Here is a 25,548-nt window from a genome sequence, read left to right on the forward strand (position 1 = left end):
CCCTTTTTTTAATGAAAAGGGGAAAAGAAAAGTAACGAAACTCTTCAGTTCTATCAAAAAAATTGAGAATAAGTATAGGTGTTTTTTAATCAGCATTCACATAGCAAGAATGCAAAAAGCATTTCAAGACCAAACAGGGAAGAGAGGCAAAGAACAGAGAGAAATCAAGAGGAAGGTAATGTTTGCAATGCGCGTTGTGCCCCAGTTCCAAGAGCAAGAACCAAAATAATGTCTTAACAGATTCTTCAACTAAGGTATCCACATACAAGTATACCAGACTTTACTCTTATCACATTCTGCACTGGACAAACACCAGTTCAACATCTAAAATTGACTTGAGCCAAAAGAATAATTTCCAACAGTAAACAAGTATGACCTTTAAAACCCCAGTAGCAAGTCCTTCCAGATGCCTAAACCCAAGAACCCTGACACGGACAACTTTCCCTTCCTTGAAGCTTTTCTCCAGCTTCTTCACTTCCTTATCAGCAACGTCAGATACCTGCAAAACTTGCCAATTTTTTACTGAAACTGAAAGTTGAGTTCAAAGGCATAAATACCAAGGCCAAAAGAATCCAGGAATATCCATACATTGACATATGCCGGAGTTGGAACTGGGGAAGAGGGAATTTCCAGCAAAAGGCCCAGACCCCTATCAATCCTGATCACTTTTGATTGATCAAAAATATCTCCAACCTTGATAAGCTGCACAACAGGAAAATCAGTTTAATTTAATAATATTACATAATTAATATAAACAGGGAGTTGATACAAGGAAAGCATGGATGCATGCATACTTAGTTCACAACACAGTAGAAGCACTGTAGCTCAAATTGAGTCTTTTCAATAGGACTAACTAAATAGATAAAAGTTTACTACCATGAAAACTTGCATGTCATCAGCTCATAACTTAAAACAACAGAAAACCGTGTTTTACTGAGAATTCCTCTCATTTGTAGATATTAGCAGGTGGCAACCTCTAAGCTTCCATCTTAAACACCAAAAGTAAAATTGTACTTGGCTTCATCATGGATGAACCTTGAAAAGTGACAGCACAGTGCTTACACATACGACAAGAGTAGATATACTTCCTCTTTATTTGACAGGTAGGGCTCTAAGCAGCCAATAGAAGCAGTACATTCCATCTTCTTTCCCATGCCCTTAAATCGAAGAACAGTTACGCATTTTGAAGGGCAAGACCAGGTATACTGTATGTGATGGATCAAACCAAAAGTGTACTGAAAGCAAGTATAGAGAAATGAGGCCCGACAATTAGAGGTAAGTCTGACATCTCTGAAGGAACTGGAACGGACCCAACCACAATGCCTTACCCATCAAAAAGCATCCCTCAGGATCTTACAAATAACATTTGAATCAGGACCTAAAGGCTATAACATCCATAGTAGACAATCAAACTCCTTAGCAAGATGCATCCATAGAACAAGCAACGATTTCTCCTGCAACCATCCTGAAGGATGCAAAAGGTCCAGAGGTCTGTGTCTTCATTATAGCCATAATGTCCTCAAAGTAATCTAATCTTTAAGATTAACTAAACAATCGTTTCTCCCCAACAGCTCTATCTTAGGGCCATATTCTCTTCCTATAATCCAAAATCATATTTTTCCTCATTCCACGTTTCATCTAAGCAAAGGCACTTTTACGATCAAAGAAGTGAAAGCCACGTACAATAAAATGAACAGCTTTATTAGAAAATTCTCCATATGCAAACAATAAACGTGCAACTTGCAATATTTTAGAGTTGATAGAGAAGGATACATAGGATCTTATGAACTTACTGCAGGAGGAGCCTTGTTGTGAACCAGGTGAGAATTCAATGTCAAACCAACAGCTCTAGTTGAGGGATCAATAAATAGTATCCGAGCATTAACCTACACCAAGAAAATAAAGTGCTAGTTGAAAATAAAGAAGAGAGAATTATCTAACTGGAAAAAAGAAAAAGATAGCAAGAAAACTCAATACACAAAAGTCCCTAAATATTCAAATACACTATCCAGGATAAACGTATTTGGCAACTCAATTATTTTCTTTTTAGAGAAAGAAAGAAGAATATTAATTAAAGGGAAGAAGAGCACAAAGACGGATGGACATCTATCATTATCGAGCTTAAACATAGAGCTCTGCAATCTCGCTGAAGATCGATCAAGTGTATATCATGAAAGGCTGATTGCCACCAGCATCACACCATATGGAGGACGAGAAAACCACTGTATCCTATATAGTGTTCTAGAAGATCTGACCAAATAACCACAGTACACAGTGAACATCTCGATTATCTTGCCATTTCGTACTGTGACTAAAACCATAATAACAACCGTTAAAACTCACTAATTGAAATCAAGAGCAAATATGGGCTGCAACACAATGGTTGGGATGCTAAAATACGAGCTAACATCATTGTTTAAGTCCCTGACATTAATTTCAGGTATATGCTTCCTTCTTTTTTTGATAGCCAAGAAAACACCCAGAGCCAATGGTGCACGATTAAAAACTTGGTGGATAATGGGCCCACCCTTCTACCCTTCTCCACTTAAACACTAAGCTCTTTTTCTGTACGAACCTGTGACGTGCACCTAACCAAAAAATCACGAGTTGAGTTTCCAGTAAACCAAATCACTGGGGGCAGGTATATGCTTCCTTCTTTTCTCTTGTTCATGATAAAATGATTTTGCACTCAATTCTGGGAGGATAATTGGATGGGAATTACTCTTTTATCAACTAAATTACCTCATTAGGTAACTTTTATTCTTCAGAGGGAGGCAATTTTGTGTGGAAGTTCCATATTTTTGCGTTCTAGATGATAAAGAGGTAGGCAATCTAATTGTTTTACCTGAAACACCATCTGATTTCAACCTTCCCTTAATCTGATACAAGGGTGTAGGAGGTGGATAATTCAGGAATTTCCTGAAGTAAAAACCATTACTTAGTGCAATCCCAGACCTACTCTCCTTTACCTTTGGAATCTAAACTGAAAATCTAATACTCCTCTAAAATGAAGGCATCTGCATGATCCTTGTTTCTAAAATAGACTGAACATAGATGACATTTTACAGGCCACAGACTGAAGTTAAATCTTACCCGATATTTGCATAATGTAAGGCCATAATCACCTTTCCTACATCTTAAGTTTGCCTACAACTTGTGGAAGAGGCTATTCCGAATAACCAGTGTTTTGGATAGCGTGCGGCGACAAATAGCGACGAGGGCCCGCTTTACTGAGGCGAGAGGCGCGCAGCGAAGCGCTCGCCTTTTTGATGTGAAGCGACAATTTGTACAAAAACATAAAATATTATACACATATAACTATAAGTCTATAATTAAAAAAACAGAGCAACAAATCAGAGCAAACAACAAAAAGGCCTACTGCCTCTGGCCCTCTGCTCTGTCTCTGGTCGAATCTCGAAAAACAGAACCCAAAAAAGAAAATAAAGCTCTGGTCAAGAAACAGACCAAAGAAAGAAAGAAAGAAGAAGAAAAACAGAGCAAAGAAAGAAGAAAAAAAACAGAGCAAAAAAAAAAGACAAGAAGAAGAAGAAAGAGCTGATCACTGAAGAAAGAAGAAAGAAGAAGAAAAAGAAAAAAGAAGAAGACAGCAATGGTGAAGACGTGAAGTCGACCAGAGCTGAAATAGAAGAAGAAGAAAGTAGAAGAAGAAAGGAGAAGAAGAAGAAAAGAAAAGAAAGTAACATACCTGCTGATGGCTGATGATGGAAGAAGAAGAAGATGAAGCCCAAGCCCTAATTTTGTCGCTGAAGGAGAAGAAGTGGTCGCTGCTCGTCGCTGAAGGAGAAGAAGTGAAACCCAAGCCCTAATTTTGTGTTTTAGTATAAATCGCTGCCTTTTCTTCCGTTATTTTCAAATAGCGACGCCTCGCAGCGCCTCTCGCCTCGCAGCGCCTCTCGCTACACAGGCAGAGGTGCTCGCTTTTCTGATTCGCAACGCAACAGACCAAAAAAGGCGCAGCTGCCTCGCCTCGCCTCGCGTCGCTACACGCTATTAGCGACGTAGCGCTCGCTATTTACAACACTGCGAATAACTAGTAAAAGTTTCTAGCTCCAGCATCAATTTACAATTTCCAACCTAAATTTGGTGGCCTCATGGTGTACTTGGCTTGAGAAAACTGCTAGGGTTTTCAAGACAAATATCTACCACAGTATTTGGTCCGGGATAAAGTGATTTCCTTACCCTCTCTGAGGATAGAGGGCAATGGTTAATGCGAACTTAACTCTCTGTGGATAGAGGGCAATGGTTAATGTGAACTTAACTGATATACGACACACTGCGCAACTCGGTCTTCTTAACTTCTAGAATAACTCATCTTTGTCACTTCTTGTTTGAGAGGACTTCAGGTCCTCTATATTGTACCAATAAAATCTTCTTTTCTCTATAAAGGAAAAAAACTCGGTGTTCGATGATGGAGCAGCAAAAGTAGCCCCAAACAATCTAAACCATGCAAAAGCACAAAGGGAAAAACAAATGAGAATGACTCTTCCTGCTAAAAAAAAAATGAAAATGACTTTCACTGCTCTTACTACACATTGTGCTACAATCACAGCTTATGGATATGTAAAGTCTTCTTAATGGTAGCAAATCTGATGTTAAGCCTCTCAGGTATCAAGCACCAACCATTTTCATTGCCATGCAAGAACACATGAGAAGACTTTTAATCGCTCTTCCGACACATTATGTAACAATGACAGCTTATGGATTTGTAAGGTCATCTTGACATTAGCAAAATTGCAAACCGTAGGTATTAAGACCCTCATGTGCCAGGAACCAAGCAAATGCCTTGATTTTCAAGGGTTATTTCGTCTTCCAAATAGAAGAAGTTTGTATTTTAGAAAGTACAAGCTTATTCTTTTAAAAGGAAGAAAGAATATATTGGTGTAGCAAGTCTTCCGTTCATGATCCGCAATGATTACTTAGACCAACTTGCATAAATTTATGTGACCTGCTCATTTGAAGCATTCTTCCAAAATCCTTTCCAACTTCGCGCCTTCTTAAACAGACAAGTGAGGAGCTATTACCTTTTTATTTTGAGGATAATCAATCTTCCAACTGGAAGAGGGGAAAGTTTGCTGCAGATTGAACATATCAGCCTGTAGCAGCACAAAGTAAAAATGAATAGATGGAAACAATGAAACTAGAGATGCAAAACTCTGGTGAACAGAACTGAAATACAGTAAACTTACTGTTCCTGTAAAGTACGTGAGGAATGATAACATAATTCCATTATCAAGTATTGAACGCACACTAGCATTAACCATCATGCCTGGAACGAGAAGATCAATTGAGATGCCCTTAAGATCTTTGGTCTGTACAGAAGTAAGAATTTTGTATGTTATACATGAATGCATCTGGAGGCAAAAAGACAATGAGAAGGAACACAGTGCAAAAGTTAACAACAATCCAAACAGTAGAATAAATTTAAAAAACATACCACACATTTTGAGACCACATCAGGATCCGAACTCAAATAAACTACTTTACGTGTTCTATCAATACTTTTAACAACCCCTTGTACCAGCTGCCCGCTTCTAATCTTAACTTCCACATTTGCTGTAAAAGGATATAAGCAGATAAGAAATTAGGTTCAATATCAAAAAGCAGATAAGGAGTTAGGTATAATACAAAACAGTGCCTTTCATGAAAAATTGACAATATTGCCACAAGAACAAGCCAACAGCAAGAAAACTTTTATAAGGCGAGCAATGAATAAATTAAATTTATCAAGCAGAACACATTCTATTCGTGTTTCCAATATGACCTAATGACATTGAAAAATAAGAAAATATGCAAAATAAAGTTACTGAGATTCAGAAAGCAATTTCTATAGTAGCAAACTCGTGCCAAAGACTATTTCTCACGAACATACTGATGTAACAATTTGGTATCTGAAAGAGAAAAAAGAATACTGCACTGGAAGAACTCGGAAAAAGAGAAGTAATCAAAAGTAATATCAAGGAAATGCAGCAAGATTATTGCTGAAAATGGTCCAGCACTTTCAGCAGATTACAATAGTTTCTTATCTTCAAAACTGATAACCTATACCACCTGCTTTATGTCGTCGACCTGACCCACTAGAATAACTTCAACTTCTTAAGATTTCTTCTCAGACCTGACACTTGCTTGAAATCACAGAAGAGTACCTTTCAGGTGATGTAGTTTATCCAACTTAGCATCACATAACACTAGTGTAAAGTTCGCATAAGAAAGATAATGAACTTGTATCCTATTTCACCTTCCCATGTGAGCTGAGAAACCTCTCACATAGCACCATTTCTGATTCCATACATCATCTTGCTGAACATTACATGCTCAGTATGAATAACATAGAAGATAACGGGTCCCCTTGTCATAACACGTGAACATTCGAAAAATAAGGCATAAAGAAGCCCTTCTGTGTGAAGCTTTCTCGAATATATTAAGCATAACAGGCCAGCTGTGGAAGATCTTTATTAAGCTCAGAGGTATAGCCGGGACAATGCCTAGTAAGATTACTGAAGTGCTTTTCAGCTGGGATGAAGCTGCAGCTGGAGCTACAGACGGAGATAGATGGAGGACTGTCCCAGCATGTATTTGGTGGACAATCTGGAAAGAGAGGAATTCCAGATGTTTTGACGACAGCAGCAACTCAGTGCAGAAGATCAAACTAAACTGTGTTTTGCTTTTTTGTTTTTGGTGTAAACAGATGTACACAGAGGATGCTGTGTCAATCGGTCAATCCTAGATATTCTAGAATCTTGCTAGGACTGCAGAGCAGTACTTTCTTCTTCTTTTGCTCACTTGTATATATGGTTTCAGTACAAGAACTTATGTACTGATTTTATTTAATATATACAAATATGTTACCATCTCAAAAGAAAAAATATCTTAAGCATTTCCAATTCAGCAGACTACACAAGTTTCTTAGATGAGCCGCACTCATAGGTTCTTGTTGGTTAAGTTGTTGATTAGGAAGTATATGATACCAACTGTTGATGAAGTATCCCCTTTCAAGTGGTAGATTCACCATGATTCTACTTTGTTTTATGTTCTGTACCCTTTTCTATGTCGAAACTGAGTTGGTATTCATTGTCCTTCTAAATAAATACTCTGATTAGTTTAGTTTATTTTTTTACGTAAGAGAGGTCAATCGCTGTTCAAATTGCAATACAAGCAAAGCTCTCATGATAGACGGATGGAAAAAGGACAGGGGAATGGCATGTTTATAATGATTGCATTTTATATTTAAGTTGTTGGCAAGGGGGAAAATGAACTTTCTTCATTCTTCAACATGGGTGCCAAGGGCACCAAGAGTGTCTTTTTTTTTTAATGTACAATAGCATGGGGCTACTCTAACTGCTTCAAACTTGAGGACCAGAAAATGGTCTACATAAATTGGTGTTTCATGTGTAAGAAGGCAGGTGAGGATATTAATAATTTACCGGTTCACCAATAGACTGGTATATTATTCAAATGTGTTCAAAAAGAGACTGCTGATGTCAGGAGTTGACATAGATATGCAACTAAGATGGAAATTTAGAAGGAAAAGGAAGAGGAGAACATGACAAATAGTTCATATGGTGCTTATGTGGACTATATGGAAAGAAAGAGAACATCCAAAAGAGTTGAAATTTCAATTGGAAATATTAGTTGAACTAAAGATTTGAAAATTCAATTGCAAATATTGGGGATACATTTTTGTTTTTATACACTTTTGAAACACATGACGTTCAGATGATTATTTTTGCTTTATAAAAATCATGTTTTTATATAGAGAACCATGTTTCTATATAACATTTTTTACCTTCTACTCCCTCCGTTTCAATTTATGTGAATATATTTGATCGGGTACGGTTTAAAAAGAAAGAGAAGACTTTTGAACTTGTGCAAAATGAAGCACATATATTTTGTGTGGCTATAAATCATTGCATAAAGGTAAATTGTTTCCAAATATGGACATGGGTCATTCTTTTTGGCACAGACTAAAAAGGAAATAGGTTAACATAAATTGAAACAGAAGGAGTATATACTTTCCATCATTTTAATAAATTTCTTTAATTTCATTTTAGAAAAATTCTAATGTTATTGTTATAACTCTATCCGTTAGAGGTTGTTTAGTGGAGGGATTAGGAAAGTAATCCTAGCATAAAATAATGCAATGTCGAAAAGGAAAGATGAGGCAAAATAATCGTTACAAAGTATGCAACGTTTGATTGGCCATACAAGAAAAAATAATTCCGGCATAATTAATACAGCTTTTAGTTGGCTGCACTAAATAATACCCGATTAAATTATGCGGGGATCAATATATTCTTTTCTGGGGATAAAATGTGGAACAAGAATACATGTATCCACAAAACAGGAATAAAAGTATTTAAAGACAAAAATGCCCTTAAAGTAAGTAATTCCTACACAACATTACAATCCTTTATATATGGAAACATATCATTTAGGCTAGGGGATCGGAGTAAGATAGTTTTTGGGATCACAACAGTAGCTGGAACAATGCATTGAGAATTACATTCAAAACATCTACAGAATATTTCATGCCAAAAGGGGATGACAGTCCCACAGGTCTGAAGGCTATGAGGAGAATTTCACTGGGACATGTGAGGTTTAGGAGGAACTTTCAGTACTGGGAGGTGGAAATATTCCCAAGCTTGGTTGATTTGCTTCATAAACAACGTAATAACAAAGATGGCCATGAACATGTATGGAGGTGGGGGCAATGAATAATGGTGCTTCCAATTAAGTACTATTACAAGAAGCTCGTAGTCAAGGATGAGATGACTTTGCTAATTCTCTTGGTTTGAATGCTTAAGGCACCGAGAAAGGTGTGTTGTTCCACGTGGCTAGTAGCGAAGGGAGGTTTTCGACAGTGAGAATTTTAGGAAGAGGAAGATTGCATACATCATTTGGTGTTTTATATGCACTCTCGGATAAAAAAAAATGGACCATCTCCTTCTATATTGTCGGATAGTTGCTCGCTTGTGGTGAAAAATCCAGGTGGACCTTTAAAAGACAAAGTAGAAGAGACATGGCGGGGGATGCTGTTCCACTAGCACTTATGTGGTCATGTAGAGAGAGGGAAATAGGGGAGTGTTTGAGGAGTAGAGAATGATTTAGCACATTTAAGGAATAACCTGTTATTCCTTACTTCTATTTGGAGCGCCCATGAGGCTCCTACATGTATAGAAGATCGTAAATAGAAAACCATATCTTTTTGTAGGTTTTCTACTTTTTGGTGTACCACTTGTATATGGGTTATCTTACCTGGTCAAAAAAGGAATTCCTTCATGTATTCAAGGCAACAATCTCTGCATCATAATTCCCCCACAATTTGTATGTGAACCAAACAACTCCTTATAACCCCCATTTTACTGTATTTGATTCAAAGTACACTTCAGAAAAATGCTTTGCTACTTTTCAAGACAAGAGTCCCACCAAAATTATTACTCCGTACATGACAAAATTACAAGGTTCCAGCTTATAACACCTAATTTCTTCATTTTTTTTCCAAAAGGTCATTTCCAAGAAATACATAAATACGTATAAAATATATACACATAAGAACAAGTTCTATGCAGAATATGGATTTCATTAAATTCACCAAGTCGTTGTACAAGGCAGTATTTCTTGGGTCTCAAAAAAAGCCAATAGAGAAAGAATGATTTGAGTCGTATCAAAAAATCTCAGTGTCCCTTAAGAGGCTCAATGATATCCTGAGCTCCAAACTATCCCTTCAAAGGTTGAAAACTACACTAACATGGCAACAACTTGGCCAAAAGAGGGTACATGCATATCTCAGAATTAGAGGAAACATCGATCGAAATATGACATTCTCAAAATACAAATACATCAAATTCATTTTAGTTATAGGAAAAGGGAAAATAGTGCCTGAAAGTTGACTTTTCTGCATTTGAGGTTGGTGAGCAAGATAGTAGGGGAACAGACATTTTTTCCGGAGAAAAAGCATTCTGTTGAATTGCGTGAATCATCTCACTAAAAGCTTAAACTCTCACAGATGACACACTTTTATTTGTTTAAGTCTGCAACATGCTCCTTGATCTTATTTTTTTCTTCACATGAAAATATTCACTGATTAGTGAGAATAAGGCTCATACAAAGACATTTGTCTGCTCGTCCCATGTTAAATTGTGTGAACTTCTTCAAATAAAAGTTAAACTCTTAAAGAGGAGGCGCTTATTAATTTATATTAGGTTTGCATTGGCACTCATCTATATTAAGATCTTTCTGCAGGATATTAGAAGGAAGTTGGGTTCTTCCTACACTCAACTTTCTTTTTCCCTTCAAGCAAATACATGAAAGAAAATGTATATCCTTTTGCTTTTTGCACCATTATCAGGATGACATTTTCAAGAAACAGCAGCCCTGCACCAGATAAACACAGCACAAAAGAGCCACAAAAATAAACTTAGCCCTTCAGAGCTTTACGTAGTTTAATAAATCAAGGTAGTTGAGGGATTTACATATAGATATATAGATCCAATTGTTTTCTATATGAAGCTTCTAGGTACAGCTACTATTGTTGTTAATCAGACGAAGAACCAAAGGGGAGTAATTGAGCAGACATGAAGATTACCTGATTGATTATCTTTTGGCATAAATCCGGAGAAGGAAGGCAGCCCGAAATGAAGTATATAGCCATGGTCTTCCATGCTTTTCACATATGCACTAAGAATCTGTACATAAGATAAGCCACATGTTCAGGAAAAATACAAAATATCAGGTAAAGGAACGTGAATATATCACTTAAGGAAAAAGAAGTTAGCAATATACTCCCAGAAAACTAATAAACCAGTTCCAAAAGGTAATCAGGCACCAAAATTAAGAAAATGTACGCTTTTCTTATAGTAGAGCCTAGAGGGAAAGGAGTAATGTTAGGGAACTACAAAGAAAGGAAGCAGAGGCATGCACAAGAGCTGAGAACATCCGCTCAGACTTGCTTGCTTCAGCACAGATAAGATTCCTTTGTGTATAGATGATTTGGTTCAGTCACCTAAAATACCTTAGCTACCTTAAAAAGACCAGGATCAAAATTAACTCGCCCTATTAAGGAAAGGGGCAACATCTTTCTCATCCCTTTACATTGTTAATTGGTTTGCACGATTAATTCGTGACTTATTAGGCTTTCTTTCCTACTCTTGCGTGTTCCTTTTCTCCTTGCTTCTGCTTATTGTTTCCAATTTTTAATCCCAAATCTCAGCAAAAGCATTGAAGTCTTGCCCCTTAGATCTTGCACTGTAGATTTCCCAAACACCTTTTTTCTCCCGTGTATTTTGTCTCTTCATCGTAATCAAAATCTAAATCATAATATCATTTCCTGATGATGAAAAATCACACCATTTCGTGAAACAACCTTCACCGTGAATGATTTGATATGATAATTTCCTCTATCCATTTCTTGTCGCTTCACCTTTTTGGTGTGCACAAATTGCTTTCTAATTTTTTATTTTTTTTTAAATTGTCTACCAACCTTGCAGAAATGCAGGGTAAGACTGCGTACGATAGACCTTGTGGTTCGGCCCTTCCCCGGACCCCGCGCATAGCGGGAGCTTAGCGCATCGTGCTGCCCCTTTTTTTTCTTCTACCAACCTTGAACCCTTGACCTAGTAGTTTGGAGAGAACTCCCCAACCACTAAGAACAAGGATGGCCGGTTCCAAAGTTTCAACCACTGTCCCGACTATAGAGCAACTAAGTTTACATTCAAGAACCTACATCTCTATAACTTTCAACATCACCACCCTTTTTTATAACTGTGGAGGGGTGGCAAATGGGCGGGTTGGGTCGGTCAAAGTAGGGTGGGTCAAAACGGGTTGTGTTGATATACGAGTCATGACCCAACCCGCCCAAAGTTTGTTTGGGTCAAAATGAGTTGGTCAAGATGGGTCAAACAACGGGTCATAACCCAACCCGCCCAACTATTACTCAAATGAAATTGTATTATGTGTGCTGCAAGTTACAATTATTCATCATGTGTTTTTGTCAAATGTTAGTTTTAGGATCGTATCTTATCCTCTAACATAATTCAAAACTTCGTTGAAACCATTTAAAAATTATAATAGTTGGGTTATGTTAATCTTTTAATAACAATCAAAAAGATCTAATTTAGTCAAATGGGCAGCATAATTTCTACTTTAACTTTTCCCCGATAAAATGTCTTTCTCTAAAACAAAGTCTACAGCTTTAAGAAAAAGGTGAACTAATGAATAATAATCTAGTAAAAACCAATATTATAATTGTTACCTTACATAAATATTTTGATAAGGTAAATTGTATTAATCAAAAGGGAGAAAACTCCCGCATAAAAGAAGTATACCAAAAAGTAGAGAATTTACATCAGAACATGATTCTCTACAAATGACACCCAATCTTCTATACAAGCAAGGGCTATATGAGTGCACCAAAAAGCGATCAAAGATAAAAGACTATTCTTAAGATGTGAAAAAGGAGACTCAATCCCCTCAAAAGCTCGCCTATTTCTCTCCCCGCAAACTATACACATGAGAGCTAACGGGGCAAACTTCCACGCCTTTTGCTTTCTTCTTCTACGGAAACCGGCTCAGCTATATAATATTTCCTTTACAGTGCTTGGCATCACCTTACATAAATATATCGGCTAGCTTGCAGAATGTATATGGTTTTTTTTTCATATCTTCATGCACAGAGGCGAAAGTCAGGACTTTAAGTTTATGGGTTCGGGATTTAATGATTTTAAGCTACTGGGTTCTAAATTAATAACTTATATATATTCAATGAATTTCCTAAGATACATACAGTGCTTGAACCAAAGCTACTGGGTTCGGCCGAACCCTCTCGAGACACTCTAGCTCCGCCCATGTTCATGCATTAATCTATAAAGAATTCTCCAAATCAATTTCAAAAAAGTTTAAAGACGCCTAAGAAATTACAAGTTATATGATTTTAATATATATTCCCAGTAACATTTTATCAAGATAGTGCAATCATTTACCTAAAAGAAATTTTATGGAAGAAAACATCATCTCTAAAGGCATTTAGGAGAAGATTCTGTTACAAATGGGAAATTATAAAATGCAATTAAATCTGTTATAATACAATATAGGCATTTAGCAGAAGTTTAGTTTTGTCTTAGAAAACACAACTAGATGAAAGTCAGGAAAGTGCCGGGTTGATAAACTAACCCGTTGAGTGACCCAATTTGACCCGTTTCAGAGATGGGTCAGTTTCGGTTACAACCCGAATTGACCCGGTAAGAAAAAATCACTGACCCAACCCGTTAAAGTTTGGACGAGTTGGGCGGGTTACACAATTATGGGTCAGATTTGACACCTCTAACTGTGGTGACCAGGCCAACTTTCGCGCACCTCAAATAATTCCACGGGGTACCTTCCACCACTACAGATACCGAGTAACTTCGTCCACTAAGGCTTGGACACACCGCAAGAGATCACCCAGTGGTTTTACCTTCTCAAACAAAAAGTTTACATTCAAGAACCTCATTGACACATCAAGCAAATAAAGGATTGGGGCCAATACCAATCCACCAAAATGTAAAGTAAGAGCAACTTGGTGCAAACGCATCATGCGTTTAAGCAGGTCCCTGGAAGGGCCGCACCTAAGGAGATATGATATAGGCAACCTATCCTAACGCAAGCACCAGTGGTTGAATCTATGGCTCGAACTCGTGACCTATAAGCCACACGGGGAAAACTTTATTGTTGCTCTACCCCTTCTACCCAAAGTAAACTTTGTTAAATTGCATAGTCGATATTCACATTCAATTGTTTTATTCAATCATATCTATCCCTCTAGTTGCTAACTCAAGAGGCTGCATAAGATTTTTCCCAGTTGCTTGACTTTATTTGTCAGGTTGTACTCCAGAATTACTTCTCTTTTGATCACATTGTACGATAATGGGCCCATCAGTTCATGACCTGTAACTTCCCGGGTTTTACGGCTATAAGTCTTGATTCAAAACTTGAAATCAATAAAAACTTCGGCACATCGGACCTTCTGTTGAAAACAACTCTGTTTCTACCTTTCTAAATTTACTCTGATTAGGTTTTGTCTGCTGCTCAATTGCATGCTCCATTTTCTGTTTTCTGGTTCGGATTGTGAAAATACTTGGGATTCAAATGATAGCTTGTTTACTTACGACATCACCTTTCAAGTATTCCCCCATCATCTGGTTGCTAATTGAAGAGATTGCACAAGATTTTTCCCAATTACTTGACTTCATTTATAAGGTCTGTAGTCCAGAATTACTTCTCTTTTGATCAAATCGTACTATTTGAGCCCACCAGTTCATAGCCTGTAACTTCTCAGGTTCTTTTACAACAACAACCCAGTGGAGTCCCACAAGTGGGGGTTGGGGAGGGTAATGTGTACGCAGACCTTACCCCTACCTTGGGAAGATAGAGAGGTTGTTTCCTAAAGACCCTTGGCTTGAGAGGCTATAATTCTTGATCCAAAACTTGAAATGAATCAAAACTGTGGCACATCGTACTTTCTATTGAAACAACTTTGTTTCTACCTTCTAATAAAATTAGGTTTTGTCTGCTGCTAACTCTTGCCTGCACAATTTTCTGTTTTCTCGTTCAATTGCGAAAATACTAGGGATTCGCATGGAAAGCTTGTTTCCTTATGGCATTCCCTTTCAAATATCCCCCAATAATCCGCCTCAGACAACTTTTTACCTGCATACCCTACTTCAACTACACAGAAAAGCTTTGTAAGAACTTTACTCTCCCCCATCATAACACCTCTTGCATTCCTAACCTCCCATCTCCATAACCGCTTCTTCCAATTCTCAACTTCCCTCAATTACTCCAACACCCATTAGATTTCCTTTTCCTGTGAAAGAATGTCAAGACATAGCACCACACACATCCTTGCAGAGGATTAGAGAAACCTATCTAGCATGTAAAACTCCTATAATCCAGACGTCTATCCCCAGCCAGGCTAAAACCATCCATACTCTTCCTACATACTTTACATTCTTCTGATGAAGAACACGCCTATCAACTGTTCATTTTTTTAATCAAATTATGTTCATTCCTGACAATTCACCCTTGATATCGTTGCTCTTACCTCTGAATCAATAGCAAATCTGTTTTAGAAAGAGAACTTTTAAAGTAAAGCAGCATGTCTATTTTGACTTCAGTTTGATACATGGTGTTTGAAAACTATATTGTGTTAACCATTGCAAGTGACAATAGCATTCATCAAAATACGCAATAGTGGAGAAGCACTTTAGAAGATAAGGGTTTTAGGATAGGTAGAAAACATTATATATGGACCGTCAATTAGACCCCATAGAAGGATAAAACTGGAATGTGATTATGTAAGCACCATCAATCTTGCTAGAGAATGGAATGATAGATGAAGATATAGCACATAACATCATAATATAGGACACAAAAGAGTGTGACAGGCTTGCTATGCAATAGGAATAACCAAAATGAAAGAAGATTCTCTAGAATTGTGGTGACAGCACAATACTTTATGCCCCTTAGCGTATCCAAAAGATGAGGGTCCACGAAATGTGATTATATATGCACCATCAATCCTGCTAGAGAATGGATTGATAGATGAAGATATAGCACATAACATCATAATAGGATGGCTAACACGAAAGAGTGTTACAGGCTTGCTATGCAATAGGAAATAACCAAAAGGAAAGAAAATTCTATAGAATTGTGGTGACACCAAAGAAGCTCTAACATTAGAGAGCCGAGAATTTGCCTTAAAACGCAAATTATTTACGAGCAAAGAAAATTTTGAATGCGTTTGGCCCAAATAAAGCAGAATGGACAGAGGATTCATATTACCAAATCTTTTTGGAATTCAAATGTACTTGATTGATTGATAAGTGTACCTTCACTTGGATTTCTGAGTAATCCTTTCAATAAGGTGGATTTATGAGTTATCTTACTGTAAAAATATTACTTATTGCTCGAACCAGTAACAGAAAATTCACAAGTTTGTCAATTTATTCATTCTTTTCTCAAATATTAGTTGTCAGCTTATGCCTCAAAATCTGAAATGCAAATCAGACTGTCGTATAATTTCTAATTTTATTTTTTTATTTTTTGGTAAATACTTTCTAATTTTCTCCTTGACAAAGCAAAAGGCAGGACAATTATAATATTGTCTTGGGGAAATGATGAAGCCTTCATTTTAATTTTTGTTTTTATTTTTTTTTGAGCAAAAGGTAAATATAAAAACCTCATCTTGTAACAACCTCCTTACTAGGCTACAACACGATAAAAAATAATTCAAAATGGTGGTAACTAGAAGATAATTAACATACCATTCCTTCTTGAATTACGTCAAGAGTTAAGCTCTTATGCAATAAAGCGAGACGCAAAGAAAGCCAAATCTTTCTCTTCCCCGTTTCTTTCTTATCGTCATCCAAATGCAAGACGATGCAAGAAACAAGCTGCCCAACGTGATATACACTAGAAAGAAGATTGGTGTTCATCTCCGACTGTGAAGGAAAATTTGAGCGATTAGAAAAATAAAATACCACAAAAATCATTAAGAACAGGCAATATCTTCAAATATTACTTTTATTAGAGGAGAGATGATAAACTATGTAAGGAACCTTGCATGGAATTGACCATTATTAAAATTCTTTGATTCTAGCTGTATTTCCATTAAACAAGTATTTTCCCAATATTTTGATAAAGTAATAAACATTATTAATTGAAAGGGAAAACTCCTCATATAAGATGTATATGAAATCAAGTTTTCTCTACATACATTATTTCAGCTATTATTTGTTTCTGCAATTGTGTGTATTACCTCAAAAATTAAACAACTAAATGAACAAATTGTGCCAATGATAAGATCTCTTTGGTGGAAAGAAAAACCTAGAAGGACTATATCTTTAATAAGTCATAAAGGTTTCAGACAGAGACTGAATCTAATTTATGAGCTGCTAAAGAGAAGTCGTACTTGGATGATATATCATCATCTTATGATAGGAAAGAACAACCAATGTTTTCCTCCAGCATAGAAAAGTAAATCATAAACATAAAAATAATCCCCTCAAATCCAAGTATGTGGTGTACATCTGTAAAAGCTTCCACTTCAAAGAATAACATTGTATGTCTTAACTAATGGGTTTATATATGGAAATCTCCCCTCATATTCGATTTGTGGTATATGCCTCTAAGATTTTACTAACAAATTCTTCTAGGTCATGCAAAGTAAAAGGAGTTGAGCTTTTCTTATGAAGAAAAAGAGTTGAGCTTTTTCTCTCCAAAACATCAAAAATTGTGTACCCAAAAATGACCTCATGGATGTAAAATACTTTAGAACAATTTACAGCTCATTGTTTAACCATCTTTGACCTTAAACAAGATTACCGTTCTATTCTAAAAATGTTTTGCATAGTAATATCCGGGAACTCAAGCTCAAGTAAAAAGATCATTTAACCTTGCCCAGTTGGTTTTCATATAAATGCTAGCTACTCCACACCTCTCATAACGGTTCTCAAGATATTGGCTAAAGATTAAAAGGATATTAATCCATTACAAGACTGACCAAAGCTCTCGTGAATACAACATATTTCAAATATGCTATAGCACAATGTTTATCCGTATTTGAGTAAACAAGAAGACCTTTCTCTAATGGAGATGCTTTGCATAGTATTATCTGGGAACTTAATTCAAGTAACAAGATCATTTTAACTTTGAAATGTTAAATTACGTGAAATAGTAATCACTCCTCAACTTCTCATGATGCTTCTCAAGAAATTGACTATGAACTCAAAGGATATTAATCAATTGAAATACTGACCAAATGTCTCATTAAGGACTTAAGGGAGTGGTACATCAGAATTTTCTTGAGATGCAATAACCATATATCTTTTTCAGTAATCCTTGAGAGACTATTAAACATAAGGAATCAAAACATTTCCTATTAATTAACCAAAAAGTAAGGGGGGTAAAACCTTAAACCAATTAATTTTTTAATACCTTCTAGAGCATTTCTTCAACAAAAACAAATATGCCTCAATGTCAAGCAAGTTCGCTAAGTGAACTAACCATGCCGCTCCGTTAAAATCAACACTAATTCAATAGTTGAAGATTCAAATATCCTACTACTAGAAACTCTCTATGTATTCTACTGGCATACTAATCTCTAACAAGACTAGAAGGCTCCTAGTTAACTAAACCTTAACCACGGCTAATTGATACCTCCTATGTGAATCTTTTCTTTCATTTTGCCCTATTTTGTGCTAACTCTGCATGGGTTTTAGGAGACTGTAGGTGTTTGAAACGACTTCTTTTATTGAGATTTTAGGCCTACCGCCCTTTTAACACCTCCTATTCAAATGGGGCTTAAAAGAGATATTATTTACTTAGAAAGAATACAAGTAAGCATAAAAAGCCTTAATTGGATATGTCTAATTCAGTAGCATTTGAATTTTAAGGGCATTTAGTCAATAAGCTTAAACTAGTGTGAGAACATCACTTTTTGGTTGGTTACAGTATCTCACCTTTTATCCTCCCATTTAATATATAAATTGAAGAAATTGATGCACCAGACACTACATAATAGTTTAAATTCCTTCCAGCTTGCCTAACAATGAAAACTCCTGCCTAGAATAAGCTCTGGACCAAAAGTTATTCTTCTTAAATTGTCATTAATAAAAGGACTTCAGGAATACAACGAAAAGACAGTGCAAAGAACCTACACTTAGGATTCAGAAAATAAAGATTCAGAAAATAAGTTGTCAGAAGATTCAGTACCAGTTTTGCTCCATCCTCCACAAAAGGAGGAACTGCTTCAGATGCTCGAACCAACCCCCGCAAGCCTCCTGGGAGACTGACAACGATATCTTTCTCATTTACTTCAGAAACCACTCCCCATAGCTTCATTCCAGGAGATATATTCTGAATGCATAAGAAAGCGAAGCAGTTATATGTTTACTGCCAGTTAGCATAACCGTTAGGACAACCACACAACATAAAACTTGTAACGCAGATAGACATGATGAATTACATATGTAGTCTCTAAAAATGAACTTGTAAACTGTTTAACTGCCTAAACAACAAGATGGAATTTCTGAAGCACATGACGTCGTATAAGGCACATGTAATTGTGAAAGCAAAAGTAACAACAAACACAAACGATAAAAGCAAGTGCCTGAGTACTAGCCAGAAAATGAAGAGATCAGAAGAAAAAGGAAAAAAGCCTGAGAGGAAAAGTCAAAACGCATTGAAGACGGTTAAAATGGAGGTAAGTAATGCATAAGGTGCTAACTATCAAAAAGAAAAATGTAGGAACTGGACGATCCTATTTGGTCAAATACCTAATCCCGAGTTATTGCGAATTGAAAAACCGATGAGATTATGGAAGTAAGTTCTTGCATTTTATTGCTACTGCACTATTTATTCTAGTTCCTACCGCTTTTCTACTTATCATTTAAGTAAAAACAGTCAGTCAAAACAATTAATTATTAACTAATTTGAATGAAACTTGACTTCTGAGTTCTTAGCCAAAATTGACGAAATAAAATGAAAAAGATTCTAATTATATGTCTTAAATGAAATGAGTGGACTAGAATCGGCAATATTCTAATAGATAGATAGTATGGTAGAAAGAAAGATCCCTTTTCTATTGATTCCTGCGGATTGGATCAAAAACAGTTCTTGAATGAGGCCAGGGATGAATCGAAAAAGAAATCTTTATTGGTTCTACCTCATATTTTTTATGAAGAGAATGAATCTTTTTCTCGAAGGATCAGAAAAAAATGGGTCCGGATCTCCTGCGGGAATGACTCAGAAGATCGAAAACCAAAAATAATGGTATTTGCTAGCAACAACATAATGGAATATGACCTCAAAATAACAGGGGACAAGGTCGGCTAGTGAGACGATGGGGGATAAGCTTCATCGTCGAGAGGGAAACAGCCCAGATCACCAGCTAAGGCCCCTAAATGATCGCTCGGTGATAAAGGAGGTAGGGGTGCAGAGACAACCAGGAGGTTTGCCTAGAAGCAGCCACCCTTGGAAGAGTGTGTAATAGCTCACTGATCGAGCGCTCTTGCGCCGAAGATGAACGGGGCTAAGCGATCTGCCGAAGCTGTGGGGTGTAAAAATACATCGGTAGGGGAGCGTTCCGCCTTAGAGAGAAGCCTCCACGCGAGCGGTGGTGGACGAAGGGGAAGCGAGAATGTCGGCTTGAGTAACGCAAACATTGGTGCGAATCCAATGTCCCGAAAACCTAAGGGTTCCTCCGCAAGGTTCGTCCACGGAGGGTGAGTCAGGGCCTAAGATCAGGCCGAAAGGTGTAGTCGATGGACAACAGGTGAATATTCCTATATTGCCCCTTGTTGGTCCCGAGGGACGGAGGAGGCTAGGTTAGCTGAAAGATGGTTATCGGTTCAAGAACATAAGGTGTCCCTGCTTTGTCAGGGTAAGAAGGGGTAGAGAAAATGTCTCGAGCCAATGTTCGAATACCAGGCGCTACGGTGCTGAAGTAACCCATGCCATACTCCCAGGAAAAGCTCGAACGACTTTGAGCAAGAGGGTACCTGTACCCGAAACCGACACAAGTGGGTAGGTAGAGAATACCTAGGGGCACGAGAAAACTCTCTCTAAGGATCTCGGAAAAATAGCCCCGTAACTTCGGGAGAAGGCGCGCCTCCTCACAAAGAGGGTCGCAGTGACCAGGCCCGAGCGACTGTTTACCAAAAACACAGGTCTCCGCAAAGTCGTAAGACCATGTGTCGGAATGTGGTGTGCAAGAAAATCAGCAACAATTTTCTTTTTGATAACCGTGGTGTCCAGGCCAGCTTGCGCGCACCTCGATTAATTCCAACAATACCTGCTACCTCAAACCAGTACAAGTAGGGGTGTTCATGGTTCGGTTTGGGTCGGTTTTCCCCTAAAAAGAAACCAAACCAAGTCAATTTTTCAAATATTAGAACCAAACCAAATCAATTAAGTCGGTTTTTTAACGATTCGGTTTTTGTCGGTTTTTTCTGGTTTTTTCGGTTATTTATCGGGTTTTTTCTTAAATATGAGACATACACTACCAAACGCATATTCCGGCGACAACATTTTCACCGTAACACTATCAAATCAATTGCTCTTTGAGAAATCTATCATTTACCAAGATATATTGATGATAATTGAACCATATAGTGATGAATAATTTAAGTACTCAATTAAAAAATGATTATTTTTAACATGAAATAAATTCTTGTACTTAGCAAAAGAAAACTACCAAGCAAACTAGAATGTAAAGGCAAATAATTAGATGATTATAATAGCAAAGAACTAGACTAAAAATATAAATGACTAATACGTACCATAAAATTTTAGAAATTTTCTATAAAAATATACATATATATAGGTGTAATAACAAATTTAAATAGCTACTTTTATAGTCGGATTGGTTTGGTTTTTTCGGTTATTTTTTTTTTGTTGAAACCAAAACCAAACCAATTTCGATCGGTTTTTAAAATTCAAAACCAAAACCAAAAACCTAAAAAGTATCGGGTTTTTTGGTCGGCTTGGTTCGGTTTTCGGTTTGGTTCGGTTTTCGGTTTGGTTCGATTTTTCGGATTTTTATGAACACCCCTAAGTACAGGTATCGAGTGACTCACGAAAATTTGCAACAATTGAGCTAATTTCCTTCTCTGTTCCCTTTTTTTTGGACAATAGGTGGTAACTAGTGTTGGCAGTTCTGTTGTTGTTTTTTTAAAACGGAAATGCCCAAAGATTCAACTGCACTAACCAATTCAAGAACTTTTACAATGATATTATCAGCAAAGCACATATATTTCATAAAATGACTTCTAAATCAGATTCATATGGATGAAACAACTCCACCTTAATCATAATATTGTGACAACTTCTTTTTTATAAGGAGAACATTGTGATATCTTAGCATGTACCCTGTTGTTTTACCGTTTTACGTTTGAAAAGTTATCTTTCCGTCCTGTTATGCAAGCAGTTACTCGATTTTCAATTCCACAGCCTTAATATCATGCTTCGTGCACTTGAATTTTCAACAGACATCCAATATAATTTGTCTCATTAACATTTATACTCTTTTGACATTTTTCAACAGGATGGGCAGTGACAAAATCATTCTTTGAAAGGGATACAAAATACAGAGAAACTACTTATAATTGTAAATTTGCCTAATGTTCAAGGCTCAAGCCACAGATATAGCACACATCTATGATCAGTCTGAATCCTCTACAATTCCAGGAAAAGTTAGTTAAGAAATTCCAGTCAGGACATACCTTTAAAGTGATCCTGTTAGCAAACCTCGGCAATTTCCCATTGATGCCACCGCCAAAAAGCGAACCCAAGTCATCTTCTGTTGATTGACTACTCCGTTGCACCTTGTTTTGCTTCTTCCCCTTCTTCTTCAACAATCTCTCTTCAGCCTCAAACTCTGCATCCACCTCAGCTCGAACTTCATCCAATTCCTCTCTACTCAAAGAACTTCCCCCACCTACAAAATTCATATGGACAAACCGGTCCATATGTTCGAGAAACCAAATTAATATATCATACATCTGTTCGTACAGCAAACCAATATGACCAAGAAAATAAAATAAACTAGCTCTTTCCAAAGAAAAAATCTTTAGACAAATAAATTCATGTCACTAGATGTGCACAAGTAGGGAAATGCCCACTACATTTTTTTTCCTCACAAGCAATTATATGATCAATAAACACAACAAATTTTCATAAAAGCTTATGTGTTGACTGGACCCAATAGAAATACCCACAATATTCATGACCCCGTTTTTCATTAAATGCAGTGAATATACAAATAATAAACTGAATAAATTTTTCTTCCTTTTACAGAAAAAAAAAATGTGATTGAGCAGAAGAAATACCTCTAGGGAAGTCAGGAACTTCGTCTTCAAGCTGAAGGGGCATGGCTGAAACGTCGCCTTTGCCTTTGGCCTTGAATGGTCTTTTAGATGGATTTTGAACATTCATTGAAGCGGGTTTAGAAAACTTTTTGCTTTGGGATTTCTTTGAAGGAGGTGCCATGTTTCTACTATGTTTTTCCTCTTTCAAGTTTCAGAGAAACAATACCACCTTCTCGTCCGAGAGAGAAAGAAAGAAAGAGAAGCCAGAGACTGGCGGAGGGTTTAGAAGGGTTTAAGTTTAATGGATTTTGACGATGGGCCATGTGGGCTGGTACAGATTTTTGCTATTTTCAATTGGGGTTTTGGCATTGCATAACAACTTAGTTCAATAATTGTCAGAAAATGGCCTATCTTTTAGCATTTGGCATACGTAGCCTAAATTTAATATTTAATGGTCTTCTCTCTCTTCTAATGGTCCAACGATCACCTTAAAAATAGACTTTCATTTTCTTTTTATTAGAATTCGAAAGGCCAAATACATACACAGCCATTAAATTTGGCCCAATTTTTCATTTTGGCACTTTAACTCTATCTTGTTCCATTTTGGCCCTCCAACCCCAAGGAAATGATAATTATAAGAATATAACCCAAAATCAAGTCTACTAATAAGTGCCAAGGATCTAGTATCACAAGTGTGTGGGCAACTAGTAGAATATACAAAAGAAGACTACCCTACTGTCTGAAATAAGTAGACAGATACAAGCAAAAGAGAAACTCCGGTATGTTGCTGAACGGCTAGGGTGGGGGCAGTTCACCGTAAGTCTCAGTCCAAATCAAGTATGTGCACCTGGCGGATAACTAGATGCACCTGCCTCAGATCCTGTACAATTAAGTACAGAAGCGTAGTATGAGTACATAAACTATATGAACCCAGTAAGTATCCAGTCTAACCTCGAATAAGTAGTGACGAGGGGTCGACTTGACACTTAATAGGGCCAATACTTATATATAATTTAAGTGTTACGCTAAGCATGAATAGCATGAATAATAATGACAATTTAAGAACAGGGAGAAATAAGATATTCTTTCATAAACAACATGTCAATTTCAGTCATATCATGTAACAACTTACATTTCAAAGCATTTAAGCAGTATAAATTACGGGAAGTTCCAAATAAATAACATGCGCAAATTATGCCGAGGTCGTACGGTCCGGTCCAACAATATATTAAACTGTGCACTACCAGAGGGTAGAATGGCGCGAACCATAGATGCATCTTTTTACTACCGAGGCGCTCGGCTCGATCCACACATAACAATTTAATTTCAAGAAAGCATACATTGCCCATTTACAGTCAAGTATTTTATACAAATTCTTAAGTGAGTATAACCGTCTATATTTGTTTTACCAATTTTCAGCATGACTTAAGTGATTATAATAACAAGTAAGGACGCAAGCATCACAAGTATAGCATGATACGGGTCCTAGACTACCCGAACAATTAGCATAATAGTAGCTACATACGGACTCTCGTCACCACGTACGTACGTAGCCCCCTGAGATAGGTACATACATTTATTTAATTCACCTATGGGGTTAATTCTCTTTTACAAGGTTAGAAAGGAGACTTACCTCGCTTCAAGGTCTACTTTTCGGTCCAAGCTTAAGCCCAAACCCTCAATTTGGTGTCGAACGATCCGAAACTATCCAAATAACGTAAAAACTAATCAATATAGGCTCAAAAGTTCATATTCCCACTACTAGAGTGATTACCCAACCCATATTGCAAGATTCCTAAAATTCATCCCCAGGCCCACGTGCCTGGATTCCAGAAATTTTCGAAAGAAGTTGTTACCCATGACTTAAGGAACATAAATATACGATTATCACTAAGTTTCATGGTCAATTTCGTGGTAAAAATCTCATTCTTGCCAAACTCTAGGTTTTCCTCTAATCTCATGATTTCCATTAAGCTTTACATGTTAATCTACCCAAAATCTAAGTATTTAACTCGCATATAATAAGAATTACTTATATCCAAAAGCTTGGTGAAAAACCCCTCTCAAGAAGCTCTAAAATCGCCCAACAATGGAGTGAAACGAGCCAAAAATGACTAACTCCCGTATTAAATGAAGGCTACTGCCTTCAGCGATTTCCGCACCTGCGGTGCATTGATCGCATCTGCGGACAATTATCTGCTTCTGCGGAAATGGGCTGACCAGCTGGGGCCGCACTCCGGACATATGACCGCTCCTGCGGTTTCGCTTCTGCGAAAGAGGAGTCGCATCTGCGGAACCTAGGCTCCCCTCCTTAGGCCGCATCTGCGATGCTCTAACTGCACCTGCGAGCTCGCACCTGCGGCTGGCCAACCGCAGGTGCGGTTATGACAACAACTGGAGCTTTAGTTCCTTCTCAAATTTTCAACTTAGTTCGAGCCTCGTTCGATTGACGCTCGGGGGCCCCGCCCGAACATACCGACAAGTTTGGAATCATAAAACGGACTCGCTCGAACCCTCGGAACGACCGAAACAACATTAAAACTAAGAATCACACCCTAAAACCAATTGAATCAAACTTATGAACTTCAAGTTCTTCAATTTACTCCCAATGCACCGAAACTTACTTATACTATTCGGGATGACACTAAATTTTGCGTGCAAGTCTTAAATGACATTATGGAACTATTCT

The 25,548-nt window shown here is 37.2% G+C and overlaps 1 protein-coding gene across 1 annotated transcript in view; it reads right to left on the reverse strand.

Moving 5' to 3' along the window:
• LOC109231527 (rRNA biogenesis protein RRP5-like) overlaps nt 1-23,134 on the reverse strand; it is a 24,323-nt gene extending 1,189 nt beyond the window's left edge. The window contains exons 1-11 of the mRNA XM_019397187.1: nt 22,881-23,134; nt 22,275-22,489; nt 18,766-18,909; nt 16,317-16,493; nt 10,604-10,703; nt 5,456-5,574; nt 5,208-5,330; nt 5,043-5,114; nt 1,794-1,886; nt 589-702; nt 377-499 (exon numbers count right to left, since the gene is read on the reverse strand). Of these exons, the coding sequence (XP_019252732.1) occupies nt 377-499; nt 589-702; nt 1,794-1,886; nt 5,043-5,114; nt 5,208-5,330; nt 5,456-5,574; nt 10,604-10,703; nt 16,317-16,493; nt 18,766-18,909; nt 22,275-22,489; nt 22,881-23,040 (1,440 nt within the window). The 5' untranslated portion in view covers nt 23,041-23,134. The remainder of the gene's footprint in view (nt 1-376; nt 500-588; nt 703-1,793; nt 1,887-5,042; nt 5,115-5,207; nt 5,331-5,455; nt 5,575-10,603; nt 10,704-16,316; nt 16,494-18,765; nt 18,910-22,274; nt 22,490-22,880) is intronic.

Source organism: Nicotiana attenuata, chromosome 8, assembly GCF_001879085.1.
Source record: "Nicotiana attenuata strain UT chromosome 8, NIATTr2, whole genome shotgun sequence".
Classification (NCBI taxonomy): Eukaryota; Viridiplantae; Streptophyta; class Magnoliopsida; order Solanales; family Solanaceae; genus Nicotiana; species Nicotiana attenuata.